General features: G+C 41.5%; 1 protein-coding gene across 4 annotated transcripts in view; it reads right to left on the reverse strand.

Moving 5' to 3' along the window:
• Window positions 1-603: 603 nt before the first annotated feature.
• ZMYM2 (zinc finger MYM-type containing 2) overlaps window positions 604-15,288 on the reverse strand; it is a 62,764-nt gene continuing 48,079 nt past the window's right edge. For 2 of the 4 annotated variants that reach the window (XM_019971532.2, XM_019971531.2), the window contains 13 exons: window positions 15,091-15,256; window positions 13,956-13,990; window positions 11,341-11,470; window positions 10,522-10,637; window positions 9,560-9,725; window positions 8,360-8,485; window positions 7,468-7,562; window positions 6,142-6,310; window positions 5,822-5,973; window positions 3,462-3,576; window positions 2,589-2,840; window positions 2,140-2,260; window positions 604-1,265 (listed from right to left, as the gene is read on the reverse strand). In XM_019971532.2, the coding sequence (XP_019827091.2) occupies window positions 1,073-1,265; window positions 2,140-2,260; window positions 2,589-2,840; window positions 3,462-3,576; window positions 5,822-5,973; window positions 6,142-6,310; window positions 7,468-7,562; window positions 8,360-8,485; window positions 9,560-9,725; window positions 10,522-10,637; window positions 11,341-11,470; window positions 13,956-13,990; window positions 15,091-15,256 (1,836 nt within the window). In that variant the 3' untranslated portion in view covers window positions 604-1,072. Of the gene's footprint in view, window positions 1,266-2,139; window positions 2,261-2,588; window positions 2,841-3,461; window positions 3,577-5,821; window positions 5,974-6,141; window positions 6,311-7,467; window positions 7,563-8,359; window positions 8,486-9,559; window positions 9,726-10,521; window positions 10,638-11,340; window positions 11,471-13,955; window positions 13,991-15,090; window positions 15,257-15,288 lie in introns of those variants that run through there. The other 2 variants (XM_019971533.2, XR_011569763.1) reach the window with 2 other exon arrangements.

Below are 15,288 nucleotides of genomic sequence, written 5' to 3' on the forward strand. Positions count from 1 at the left end.
ACATAATTTTACCTAGCATGAGGGCAGGTACAAGAATCTTCATAAAGTTTTAAAGCTACAGAGTCCTATCCAGGGACCCAAACGTGATCTGTGTCCTCAAGGGCAGAGGAAAACCAATGCCTATATAGTGAAGGGGTGCTTAGGGTTGACATAAAAAACAGAATTTTATATTTTCATCAGATGTTTTTACAAAGAAAATGTCTCTAGGACATATTAACATCATCTTTTATATGTGTGTATGTGTGTACATGAATGTACACACATACACCCACACACATATATATACAAGTGTGTATATGTATATATGTGTGTGTGTGTGTATATATATATATATATATATAATTATTATTGCTTGGGATGCTACAGAAAGCCACCAGTGAGGAAAGGACACCAAGGTTTTAATACAGGGAACAGAGAGGTCGGCCTGCAGTATGGACTCACATAACAGTTCACCAGCATCCACACCAGGATCAACAGCATTCCCTCATCTGTTTTTGGTACAAAAGATGGTATCTCTCTACATAAGCTTGTAAGGCTTTAGGAACTAAAGCATAAATCAAACAAACAAAACCCCCAGAAAAACAAAACAAAAACCCCAGCCCATTAGTTTACAGTTTATTTTAAAAATTCTGAAAGACACTGCAAGTTCTAAACTTTTAGTAGGTGCTCCCCACACACAACCATTCGGTCAGAAACCCAGCAGAAGAGCCCCCTTTCCAGGAAGCTTTGCAACAGCAGAGTGGTGCAATATGGATGTTTCTTACTACAAGAAAAAATTATACATGGCACATTCTCATTCATATTTTGTAATGTAAAAAGTTACAAACATACCTAATCAAATAAATAATAATAAAAAAAAAAGAATTTGAATGTATTTGTAAGTATCCTAAAACCACTACATAGAATAATGGCAACTTCACTCACAGATTATTTACATGGTAGTACCCGGTGTGGGTGCACTGCTACAAAACCCAGAACAGGAGGAGTAAACCTGAAATGTTTCCATAATGAAGATCTAGCAGCATGACTGCCTAACGCTGTTATCCTGACTGCTTCTGAATCCTTCCTTTTTTTAGTCTGTGTCTTCATCCAGTTCGTAATTGTCTTTATCATAAATATCTTTTACTAAAAGAACCCGTACGAGCATGTTTTCCAAGGTGTTTCGGTCCAGTGAGGCGGACGTGTACCAGACAGGGCTGTCTGCAGAGCTAGAGCATTCTGGTTGCAAATAAAAAACATCCATTCTCTGATTAAGATTCTGTGGACTTTGGAAGAAAGAAGAAAGTCAATTTCACAGTATGTATACAAAATTCCTCACAACTTATTTTTTTATTTTAAGAATAATTCTGCTACCATTACCACATTACATGGGCAGACCACATGCATGATTAACTACATTAAATATTCTATCACTTGAGACATTCTGAAAGTTAATTTCTATAATAAGAGTATTTTCCCACCATAATTTAAATTCTGTATTTCACTGAAACCAAGACATCATCGATAGAAACATTATTTTTAATCATTATTTTAATACTGCCATTAAACAAGTAAAGCACTGCCAATTATAATACTTCAAGATTCATCCCAGTTCCAGAGACAGAATAAAATATGACTGGAAGATCCAAATACTGGTGTAGCCACAGAGGGCTACCCAAAACCACCTGAAATACTAATTATTAAAAATAATCATCCTAGAGGTGACATTACTGTTTTTATGGTTCTTGACAGCTAACCTGGGGACAGTTTATAAAACTGATTACCTAAGAAAATACATTCTGAGTTCATGTTTACCTTTTAAAAATTAGAGGGTACATATATAAAATAATGAACAAGCATAAAATAATTTGTGATCTCTAAAAATTTCACTGGCTGCAAGAGAGACTCACAGCCCCCAAACTTTACACTGTTTACTGTCTCACCCTCTACAACAGCAATAACTTCCTTAGTAGAGAGCAATTTCTTAACATATGCTTAAGAGATACAAGCTGGGTGCTTTATAACAGGACTAAAAACATAATTGAAATAAGAAAAGAGAAAAATTTTAAAAAGGATCAATGAAAAAAAGTCACCTCTGATAAATTCACAGCACCTAACTGTTGCTACCATTTAAAAAAATCAAGTATCATAAATACTCACCTCTTAGACAAGTAGCATTCAAACATTTTCACAGGACATCTAGAAGGATTGGCTGTATTTTCAATTTGTTCAAATACTGGCTCATCATCTTCATGTTTTCTTTTTCCAGTAGTAATTTTATCTTAAGAAATAAAAATCACATAAACTGTCTACGACCAGCCTTCAAGAAAGGTGACCCGACATAAACTCTCTACGACCAGCCTTCAAGAAAGGTGACCCGACTCACTGTGTTCACTCCCACTGCTCTTACACCAAAGGACGGGACCGGGTGTGCTCAGAGCCAGAAGCTGTGGCTTCTGGTAATTCCTAATTTTAACACGACATGGGCTGTCTTATCTTATGGAAGCGACAGTCCTTGAGTTCTTAACAAGGGACCTATGTGGCCTCCAGTCAGGCAAGAAGCAGCTATCCCTGCCACAGCCAATCCCAAAAGAGACCGGTTACACTACCTTCACTATCTGTTCCGCACAAGGAAGACACTTGGTACCGAAGACAGGCTTTATTTTCCATGGTTAAAGGGTTTTTTTTCCAGTGCCTAAACACAGTGCCAAAGGAAAGCCGTAAGTGCTGTTCCACTGTTTTCAGGCCAAAATACTTAGTGTTAAAGTAGAACAGGGTGTTCAGAAGAGCTACTGGAGAGTGTGATCCTAGCTGTTTTATCCTCCACAGATAATCTTCTTCAACTCGAGAAAATATTGACCCTTAAATAGAGAGAAATATTTTTAAAGAATTACAATAAACAGTTTTCCTGTAACCGTCTAGGAACAGATAGTTAATTCAAGAACAAACCTAATCCAATCCTCCATTCACTCCAGGGCAACTAGAATGAATTTCAGCATCCCCTACATGGCTCTGAAACAACACAGAGCCAGAACCATAACACACTACACAATTAGACCCTGGGGCCAGGCCTGGGGTCTGCTCCTGGTCTTCCAGGTGACGAGCAGACTGTGGTCAGAAGGGGATTTAAATCTGTAGAAATCCTGAAAAAAAATAGGTCATTTCCATTCAAACAAGTTTTCTTTATACGTCTAAAACAGGTTTCTAAGAGAAATTTATATCAGAATCTCTACTAAAGGGCTTGAGAAACAAACATCCAGTTTATTTCTTATTCTAGAGAAACTGAGTCACATTTATCACAAAGTTCTTCATAAACACTAGTTATCAATCACATTCAGTTCTAATTCAACAAAGGATGATCTGATACATTCATAAATAAGTACTCTCTAATTTAAATTATTTCTTAATTTTAGCCACACTTTCTATAAAAACAAGGAGATCCCAGCAGAAAGTCACTGCTACTGTATTTAAAGGAGCATTACCATCTGGAAGTATGCTTGGTTGCCAACTTCGGAGTATCTTATTCAATTCTTGCTCAAATGTCTGGTATCCTGGATCAATAAATATGTTGTCTTTTCGATTACTACCACACAAGTACTGAAAAAAAAAAAAAAAAAAAACACACCTTGAAGGAGAATCAACTAATTGTATATCACTTATACTCTTTATTTCCTAAGAAAAAAATAAACGCCTTATATGTCTATTAGCACACTTATAAAATCGGAAATTATCTTTATCTATATACTTAGAAAATGAAAGAAACGTTAAGTTACCAATTAATCTGTTCCTGAAAACACTCCAAGCTGAGGTATACACCTAAGAACTCAGGATGTAAGAGGATGAGAGCTGTCAGTCTGTCAGGTAAGAACACAGCAGGTGGCTCCACTACTACATACAGGGTCGAGGGGACGCAGGTTGAGGCTCGGGGCGGGGGCTGGCTTCCCACACCTGTGATGGCCTCGCTGAGCAGCCCAAGAGGCTCTCTATGCTCCACTCTCCTCAAGTCAGTGCAAACTTATGAATCTTATCGCTTCCTATGACAATCCTTAACAGTGAGAGTTGTTAAAGAATGATGTAAACACCAAAGTCCATCTCCAATGAGTAAAAATAAAGTATAAGGGAAACATGGGACGAGCACAAAGCCTGGGAGGTGGGAACCAGGACCATACACAACACTAGAGTGTCATGTATGTAATGGGGCACGAAGATATGAAGGGCGATAATAAGTCACTGAAGATGCATGTTGAAAATCCATTAGAAATCACCTAAGATGCATAAAAAATAAACCAATGGTGGAAGTAAAAGTATACAAAACTATACACAGAGCAGCTAAGAAAATCCTTTACAATTCCCTAGTATTTTCAAAAAGGTCAGTTTTCATTCCAATCCCAAAGAAGGGCAATGCCAAAGAATGTTAAAACTATCATACAATTGCTCTCATTTCACATGCTAGCAAGGTTATGCTCAAAATCCTTCAAGCTAAGCTTCAACAGAATGTGAACCAAGAACTTTCAGATGTACAAGGTGGGTTTCGAAGAGGCAGAGTAACCAGAGAGCAAATTGCCAATATTCATTAGATTACAGAAAAAGCAAGGGACTTCCAGAAAAACATCTACTTCTGCTTCATTGACTACACCAAAGCCTTTGATTATGTGGATCACAACAAACTGTGGAAAATTCTGAAAGAGACGGGAATACCAGACTACCTTACTTGTCTCCTAAGAAACCTGTATGGGGGTCAAGAAGCAACAATTAGAACTGGACATGGAACAATTGACTGGTTCAAAATTGGGGAAGGAGCACGTCAAGGCTATATATATTGTCACCCTGCTTATTTAAATCATATGCAGAGTACATCATGCGAAATGCCAGGCTGGATAAATCACAAGCTGGAATTAAAGACTGCCAGGAGAAATATCAACAACCTCAGACAGGCAGATGATACCACTATAATGGCAGAAAGTGAAGAGGAACTAAAGAGCCTCTTAATGCAGGTGAAAGAGGAGAGTGAAAAAGCTGTCTCGAAACTCATCATACAAAAAAACTAAGATCACGGCATCTGGTCCCATCACCTCATGGCAAAACAGAAAAGGAAAAAGTGAAAGCAGTGACAAGATTTTATTTTCCGGGGCTCCAAAATTACTATGGACAGTGACTGCATCCATGAAATTAAAAGACACTTGCTTCTTAGAAGGAAAGCTACAACAAACCTAGACAGCCTATTAAAATGCAGAGACATCACTTTGCCAACAAAGCTATGGTTTTTCTAGTAGTCATGTATGGATATGAGAGTTGGACCATAAAGAAGGCTGAATGCTGAAGAACTGATGCTTTGGAATTGTGCTGGAGAAGACTCTTGAGAGTCCCATGGACTGCAAGGAGATCAAACCAGTCAATCCTAAAGGAAATCAACCCTGAATATTCACTGGAAGGACTGATGCTGAAGCTCCAATACTTTGGCCACCTGATGCAAAGAGCCAACTCACTGGAAAAGACCCTAATGTTGGCAGACACTGAGGGCAAAAGGAGAAGAGGATGGCAGAGGATGAGATGGTTAGATAGCAACACTGACTCAATGGACATGAATTTGAGAAAACTCCTAGAGATCCTGAAGGACAAGGGACCCTGGTGTGCTGCAGTTCCCAGGGTTGAAAAGAGTATAACACAACTTAGCAACTGAACAACAAAAACCCTATTTCAAGTAAATTATCTTTGCCTTGCTTGGTAAGCCAATAAATCCTTACGTTACATGATATCTTAGAAGAAAACATTTTTCTCTAGAAGCACTGCCATAACAACCTTCCTTAACAACATTGTATTTCAGAGCTGTGGAATTACTGACCTCCTGAATTCCAAGGCAGAGATAGTAGATGCTATCGGGTGCGTAGCTCTCCCCATTGGGCCTTCGGATCTCATTGACAAAGTGGGCCAGGCCGTAGTCCAGCTCAGCCGTGGTGTGAGAGAGCAGATCCTCTTTCAACTTCACTGACTTAGCTAAGAAAAGAAATTTTACTGTCTGAAGATTAAGAAACCTCCTGAAATCACTTTATTCTATAAGAATTCAAATGTATTTTAAGTTCCAGTCATCCTATTCAAAGGTGGTGGATAACAAAAAGCCTGATCTTAAACAGGAACCAGTGAAGACAGAACCAGAGCACTTACGAGGTGTCAGCCCATCTAACACCAGAAGGTCTTCCTCGAACCGCCTCGTCCGGACCCAGTGTCTCCAAGCATTGACCCCATACGCGTACTTGAAAGGGAAGCTGCACTCGGAATTGTCAGAGCTGTCGTCGTGAGACTGGTACCCTGACACCGCCTTCCTCTTGGTGCCCTGGTCATGAAACACCATAGTCACATCTTCTCTTCCTTAAGCCTATTTATCTCACGACTTTAAGTAAGCCATCTCTCAACAAATGCATATTACAGAGAGCTGACTGGAACTTCTGATTTGAGAACAGCTACCTACAACATGAAATCTCTCTCCAAGAATGCTGTATTTGTGCATAAATTACTTTGTATAACAAAATCATATTAACTTTTGCTGTGAGAGTGACTGATGATGAGATAATAAAGACACAAATAATAAACTAAAGATCTGAAGTAAGAGGATTCCAAATATTTATGTAAGACAGAACTAAAGAACTTCTCCCAAGCTCCACCTTAGGGAATACCTCAGTTCCTCCTGCTTCCCTGATGTACTGTTTGCCACACAAAAACTTGGAATTTGGATATAATCCAATTCTTCTATTTTCCCTCTTGTTCCTGAGCTTTTGGTGTCAGATCTAAGAAACTATGCCTGACACAAGTTGAACAAGATTTAGGCCTCTGTTTTCTTCCCAGAGTTCTAGTTCTTACATTCAGGTCTCTGACTCACTCTGAGTTCATTTCTGTGCGTGGTGTCAAGTAAAAGTCCCATTTCATCCTACCACAGGTCTCACTCCTCTTTCAATTTTTCCTTTCTTTATGGAGAAATTCGTCAAAGTCATCTTTTTCTTTTATTTAGATCTTGCTTTATGTTGGAAACCAGAAATACAGCAAGTTGTTACTAAAACTTTCAGAACAATGATACCTGTTCGTTTGTTTAGGTCTGAGAGCCCTGAATGACTGAATTCTCCAGCACATCTTCCTATGTGCTAGAAGGCTTCACAGAGACCAAACATAACCAACTGTGAACCCCAGCCTCACCAAAAGTCACAGGGGGGAAAACAGTATCAACTGCTGTAAAAGTAGTGAATTTACTTTTGTAGAAAGTATGTCAGCCTTTAATCAAGATAAAAATTAAAAATAAAAGCTAAGTTGCAATGATACTCACTCTTCTATGAAGGTACAACAGAAGATCCTTTACTTAGAAATGAAGTAATAAAAACTTTACCTTTAAGCCATTTTAATCCTGGAAAAGGAAGTATCTTCCCATATTCTGGTGTACAACTGAAGCTCACTACTCGCACAGATGTGATATGAGTACAAGAACACCATCACGATTCATACCTTTTTTTTAGATCGAGGTCTAGGCTGTTCCTCATATTCTTCTCCAAAAACAGGTGGTAATAAAAACTCATTTTCCATGTCAAGCTCCTCAGCAGCTGACAATCAAATCAGAAGAACTTTCACTCCAAACATAATAGCACAGGCTTGCATCACATAAACTCAACCAACAAAAGGACCAATCCCTGACTCTGCACAATACCACGCACAGGGCAGCCTGTGCTGGCTGAAGAACCATTTCTCTACCTAACCTGATCTATGAGATCTGATAACATCTGTTTAGACTCTTAAAACACAAGTATAATGCATATCAACATGGAATTTCACGGAATGTGTGATAGAAAAATTACTAAAACCTGAAATTCAATTACAGGATCTACATGATCTCAGCACAAATCTATTTCAAGCTATTACATCTTTTCCAAAGTTAAACGCTTTATATCCTGTTCAGTACGCTCACTGGCCTTAAGTAGATTAAGAAAATAATGAAAAACAGAACACACTTCTTTTACAACAAAAGACCTAAACACATCTTTATTCCCTGTGAAGGTTAACTTAATTTTCAAAAAGGTTTTAAGAAAAATACTATCAATATTTTATTTAAATTTTTAAAAAGACACCAAACACTTCTTTATTCTTTATCTCTAAAAGTTCCTATAATGAAATAGTTTTAAGGTTTTTAAGGCTCTGGGAAATCCTGTTAATTAAGCTCCTACAATTCAACATGTGCTTCCTTTTGGAAGAAAACTGTTGAGTTTTATTTGCATGAAAAAGACAAATAACAGTACAGGCAATGACATGAACACGAGATTGTTTCATAACCACAATGATGACCCCATAGCTAAAGTCTAGAAACACACTTCATACTCCAAGAGCAAAACTGCATGCACAGTACCTCTGGGAAAGTCTATTTCAATATCCAAGTCTGGCTCATATGGCACATCGGGCATGCTGGACTGGGTCTCCGGCTCAGCACTCTTCAAGAGGTCAGAACCAATTATGTCCGTTTCAATAATGACATCTATAATCAAGCCGTAGTATCATCAGAAAACAAAACAGAAAACTGCAACAATACTGATATTTAATCTGTGAAAAGATACTTAATTATAAATGCAAAATAAGAATCTTTAATTTATCACAAAAGGAAAGAGCATGCATCTACCTTCAAATATAAGCTACTATAAGCTTTGAATTAGATAATCATGAATACACAAAAACTTTCAATCCTGTAAGTTTTCACTGTGCTTCTACAAAGAGAAAAAGCATGTTTTAAGAGTAAACAACTCTATAGAGTATTTCTAAGAGCAATCTCTGGTCAAAAATAAACTTATGAGCACAGACAACTGGAATTTTCAACATTCTTTTTGAATTGTGACCTAGGTTTTCCACATCATTCAATACATGCTTATTTACAATTGTCTTCTAGTGTTTTGAATAGTTGTTTTAAACACTTTTGTACTGAAACCCACTGAGAAAGGCATCTTACTGAATTCAGGGTGCGGTGGGAAACAGACATGTGCACACTGGAAACAAAAGTTGTACAAAATAACAGCCTTTCTAGGAGGGATTCATGCTGACACAGCTCCGCGCTCTGGGTGAGGGGAACGGGAGTACAAACATGGAGAAACGTGCTCAGACACAGAAGCATCCAGCACACACGCATCCAGCTACCCCATCTGGCCAGCACTGCCCTAACACAAGCCCTGGTTTAAATAATCCAACTTACTTTCTTCGTATAAATGAATAAAACAAAACTGGGGATAACCATCGTAAAATAACAGTTTGGATATTTATAAAACCTACTATAAAGTCAGTTTTGTGTCTGAGCTCACCCACTGAAACAAGCATTAATTTAGATTTGATTTTAAAAACCAAATCTTGTCAACCATTAAAAGAGACTGTTTGAAATAGGTTATAAATTGCTGGGCTTGAACATGGGCTTGGCATCACAGAGCAACTGCAGATCTGATGTGGGTCTCAACCTGCAATCACCTCTGCAGCAGTGCGTCCCCCACACCTCCCCAGGCTGAAGTTCAGTGAGGGGCCAGCCCAGACCCCCACCCGCTCTGCCCACCCTGGGCAGTGGGGAGCTCACTGTGGAGGTCGGCGCCTTCCGCCTTCCCCTCGTCCTCAGTCATGTCCGTCATGGTCAGCAGCTCTGTGCCCAGGGCATCTGAAGAACCTGTGCTTTTCAGCTCTTCGGGCACAGCAGTCTTCTCACCACTGTCCAGGGGGGCAGGGAGAAACACAGGGACTGGCACCTAAGGGAACAGAGGACCTACTATCAGGCTCACTCGCTTACAAGGTATTTTTCTAAATTAAAAATTACTCTGACATGTGATCTACTTCATAATACTGGATTTCTTAGAAACTTTGGAAAGTCACAAGGAAAGCCCCAAATACAGGCAGCTACTTTTTGAAGTAAAAATTAATTTCTGAGGTTACTGCCATCACCAGAGGCCTCCAGCAGCCACACCCTGCACAGGGACCCAGCAGTGCACATGACGACATCTGTATGTGGCTCCATACCATGTGTGAACCTTCTGGCTCACAAATCTTACTTTCTTCTAAAACAAACATGAATACAAAACACAGCATATGTAAAGCAGACACAGACATAGGTTGGAACTATTTACCTAATATCTAATTAAACACAGAGTAACCCTTGGCAAGGAGAAGGCGATGGCACCCCACTCCAGTACTCTTGCCTGGAAAATCCCATGGACAGTGGAGCCTGTAGGCTGCAGTCCATGGGGTCACGAAGAGTCGGACATGACTGAGCGACTTCAGTTTCACTTTTCACTTTCATGCACTGGAGAAGGAAATGGCAACCCACTCCAGTGTTCTTGCCTGGAGAATCCCAGGGATGTGGGAGCCTGTTGGGCTGCCGTCTATGGGGTCGCACAGTGTCAGACACGACTGAAGTGACTTAGCAGCAGCAGCAACCCTTGGCAGAGCCTCCAACAGATTCAAGTGAAGGTCAGAAGCAGCCACGCCTCATCCTTGCCCACTGAGCCCACACGTTTGGTGGGGGGGAGCCCATGCAGTGTGACTTACGGGCACAGGCACGGTGGTGGGCACGGGGATGCTCTGGCTGTACATGTGCATGGGCACTGGGATGTACACAGGCACAGGGATGGGCACAGGCACGTACTCCGTCCTCCAGTCGCCATCTGGGGACACAGAAGGCAGTCAGGGAGCAACCAGCCTCAACCGCCACCCACCCAGCTGCTCAGGGTGCCCTGAGTACCCATTTTAAAAAATGCCCAGTTTTCACAAAATTAGTTAAGTTAAAAACAACAAAACTGAATGCAGTAGCCATTCTAACTTATAGAAAGCACTGCATGTGGGAATCTTAGCTTCTGCAGTGGAAGTGGGGAGTCTAACCCCTGGACCACAGGGAAGTCCCTAGACTTGTTTTTTAACAAGAAAGAAAACATTTTTTGAAATATAATATGGTTCCAGACACCCCAGCACACTCCCCTCACACTCCCCTCAAAAAGGTTTACTTAAACAACAGAATACAGCTAACATTTAAATTTGGTGAAAATACAGGTTTGAATGATTTCAACTCACTCTGACAAGGAAACAGAATAGTTATGGTTACAGATCACACTCAAAGAGATGGTATTCTCAGAGAAGCTCACTTAACTTCAGTGGGCCCTGGCCCCCAAGGAAACCAGGTCACTGGTGACATAACTTGCACACCTCTGTAGAGACTGATCTTTATTAATGACTGTAAATGATATGCTGTATTCTGAAGGCATGTCTAGAACCAGAAAATCAACAGAAAGTGACAAAACAACCCAACAAATATACTCTGAAGCCACTGCTGAAAAGATTATGGATGTCACTCAAGGGCAGGGCCTGGGTCACCTGTCTGACAGGACTTGCTCTGCATGTGGGGTTTGCAGTAGGTCGCCTTGGTCATAGTCAAAGGTTTGCACAGAACTGCCTTGTTCTTCATCTCCTTGTTGGGGGTTGGAGAAGGGGGTGGTGCTGAACCCTACAGAGAAACAAAGAGAGACATTTTATTTCTGCCTCGAATTTTTACTGCTTTTGCTATTAAAAAATATCCAGTGTGTTCCAGTGGAGGGAACACACATGGAACCAATGTGAACCTACCCCAACTATCGGCAAAGCGCAGTAATTACCCCTCTACAGATCTGCTCGTCAAGACACCACAGCACACTGTCTGGTCCTGCAGCATGTGGGGTCTTAGCTCTCCACCAGGGTGTGAACCTGCACCCACCCCACTGGGAAGTGTGGGGTCTTAACCAGTGGACTGCCAGTAAGTCCCCACAGCAAAATTTTTAAAAATATAAGAGACAAGTCTCACTCCTAAGTGAAAAAGCAAGGTTGTTAACCCAGTATTTTAAAATAATTAGGCTCTTTTTGAGAAAGAAAAAAATTATTGAAATTATTATGGCTTTCTGATACTCTGGGTTTTTCTACTACATAAACTGTTAATGTGGTACTAACTCTGAAAAGAAAAATGATGAAAAGAATTGCCATAAATGCTATTAAACCTTAAGCTGTGTGTTTCAGGGTAATTTTAGAAACGTATCAATAGTCTATCAGATGCTTCAGCCTGTTCACATCACACACACATGCACACACACGCATACACTCTATAAAGGAAGCTGAAGCCCTGTCCCTAAAGACAGAAACAAAGGTGCTATGGGGAGAGCGATAGAAAAAATGTGGGCACCAAACCCAGGCAAGTTGGGTCTTAACAGAGAAATGCTCTCGAAGCCCCTTATGAACCAGAGGTCCAAGTCAAGACGTCCTGGTCGCCCGTGCTCCACTCCTGTCACTCTACAAACAGGGCACCATGTCAACTAAACTTGGTCACCTGGTAAAAGTTCCTTCCTTTCCTGTTAGTCAACAGGCAAGGTCTATACCTATTGAAAACAAATGCTGAAGGACCCCCAATAATGAAGACTACAATGACAACAGCCACCACACCTCCTGAGTGTCTGCTGCAGGGCTGGGTGTCTGTGTCCCCTAAACTTCACACTGAGATGGAACCCCAACTGGATGGCACCTGAAGGCATGGCCTTTGGAAGGCGATAAGGTCATGAATGGGCTTGGGGCCCTCACAGAAGGGCCCCCACAGCCCCTCCCCTCCCATAAGGACACATGGCAAGACAGGAAGAGGAAGCAGGAAGAGACCCTCACTAGGCCCTGGGTCTGCTGGAAGCCCCAGAACTCTGAGAAACACGTGCTGTTGTTGGCAGGCACAGCTTCTGGCTACAGCTCCTGTTATATATAACAGCTACCATGGGCAGGACTCCATGCACAGCACCCTTGCAGCACCTTATGACATGAGCCCTCTAACCCTCTCAGCACCACATGGGCAGCAGGTGTTTTCTCCTCCTGTTTTACAGACGAGGGAACTGAGGCTCAGACGATGCATGGCCGGGAGAGGTGACAGAGTGAAGAGTTCTGAAGTCAGGGCCCCAGCAGTTCCTTGATGCAGGCCTCTGTCTCAGCGCTCTTTGTAATGATCCTGAGGAGGTTCCACCACAAGGAGCAAAGCCCCACTTACAAACGAGGGTAAAGTCACACAGAGAACCATGAAGTGACTTGCCCCCAACTACACAGCTGACTCTCATCCTCTGACACTCCTCAGCAGGGAACTAAGGCTCCCAGAGTTCACAGGACTAGGTGGGGAGGACTCCGGACTGCAGAGCGTGACGCTGCAAGGCTCAGCTCCCCCCAGGTCACACCCCCTCTGTCCTCCCATCTTCCCGTGAGAAGGTCTCGGGGCTGTTGGAAGAGACAAGTATTCATTCGCCTCGGTGCAGGTGAAGGGGTGTCTTGAAACCTTGGTCAAAAGCTTGGAAACAAGCTTGGGAGTTGCCTTATGGCTGCACAAAGAGGACCAACAGGAAGCAACCATCTTTACACTCCTCAGCGTGGACCAAGTGCCTGGTGAGCATGGGACGATTCCACTGACTATGCTGTCCTGGCCCCCAGCACAGACCCCATCCTGTCTGAGGGGCGCCGGCCGGCCCACCCTGCCCCGGCTCCCCAGAACTCCACCTCAGGCCCCTCCGAGCTTGGCCTCAGGGAGCAGTCTGGACAAACGTGCACACCTCTGCACACCACATTCCTCCGGCTCATCGTCGTCCACTGGCAACCTTCTGCTTGGCTGTTCAGAAGCTCTGTCACAGCCGCCGGACCACACACGCTCGCCCACTGCAAACGCTCCACTACTCTTGCCCAGGGACACGAGTATTCATGTGTCATCTCGCCCGACGTGGGTGAGGGCCACAACTAATCCACCTTTGTGTCCCTCAGCAGGCAGAAAAAGACCTGTTTTTATTTTGGGTAATTCAACAGAATATGAATACTTCAACCATCTCAACAGGTAAGTAAAAAAAAAAAAATCTTTTATTATTATAATCAGATTAAAATGGACTAATTACTTTTTATGCCCACACTATAAAAGTCAGTATTTAGCACTTTACTTAAGCAATACTTACTGTCATTTTGGTTCGGGACGTCTGACAACCCTGATCTAAAAACAAACAAATTTAAAATAAGACAAATATCACTTTCTTCAGGATTTTCTAAATCCATATTTCTCATTAATTTTTATGGATTTTTTTGAAATAGTCACTGATGGAAATATTTCATATTCTTCTGAGAGCTGAAATACAGAGCTAAGTTGTGGAATTAACTCTTTCCCCCTTTCGTTCCATTAGAAAGTATATACTGCTTTGGGAGCAATACTATTTTCTTAGATTTAACTCTTAAATAAATCACATCATCTAAAGGGTTTTGCTGTTTGTCCTATCGACCCTGGAGCACATACAATTTGCTGAAAAATGTTTTCATTTAAATTGCAAGTGAATAGGCAAATTTTTTTTTAATTGGAGGATAACTGCTTTACAATGTTGTGTTGGTTTCTACCATACATCAGCAATACATGCCCTCTCTCCTGAACCTCTAGGTTGTTACAGAGAAGCTGGGTGAACTCCTTGTGCTAGACAGCAACTTCCTACTAGCTGTCTATCTTACACATGGTCACGTTTTCGATGCTATTCTTGCAATCTGTCACACCCTCTCCCTCCTACGCTGTGTGCAGTCTGTTCTCTGTGTCTACATCTCTATTCCTGCCCTGCAAACAGGTTCACCAGTACCTTATTTATTGATCCCATATATATGTATTATTATATGATATTTGTTTTTCTCTTTCTGACTTACTTGACTCTGTATAACAGGCTCTAGGTTTATCTACTTCTCTAGAACTGACTCAAATGCATTCCTTTAAAAAAAAAAAAATGCATTCCTTTTTATGGATAAGTAATATTCTATTGCATATATGTACCAAAATTTCTTTATCTATTCAAGGCAGATGAAATTTTTAAAAACAATTTTCGTTATAATTCTGTTTAGATTCTCTCTACCCCAACTAGACTCTATTTTTATCAACTACCATTAAATTTTTAAGAGAGTAAAAAAACAAACTGCAAAACGTCACTGCAGGCACTTCCACCTGGAGAAACCACAGAAGCTGATGTTAAACTAACCCTGAAATCAACTGTTTATTACCACCACCCTGAATCCAGGTCTGCTCAGCGGGCTTTTCAGGTCACTACCTGAAGGGACCCTTACCGTAGTGTAAGTTCTCAGGTCCCCTCTGGGTCGTCATGTTGGGCTCGCTCTGCTGGCAGTAGAAGCGTAACAGGCAGTGCTGGTCACAGAAGTGCTTCATCTCGCCACGCCACTGCACCCTCTCCCGAAGGGCTCCTTGAGACTTACAGCAGTCACACCTGGCAGCCTTAATGAAGCAAGGAAGGGGTCAGCATCTCC

The sequence above is a fragment of the Bos indicus genome, chromosome 12 (assembly GCF_029378745.1).
Source record: "Bos indicus isolate NIAB-ARS_2022 breed Sahiwal x Tharparkar chromosome 12, NIAB-ARS_B.indTharparkar_mat_pri_1.0, whole genome shotgun sequence".
Classification (NCBI taxonomy): Eukaryota; Metazoa; Chordata; class Mammalia; order Artiodactyla; family Bovidae; genus Bos; species Bos indicus.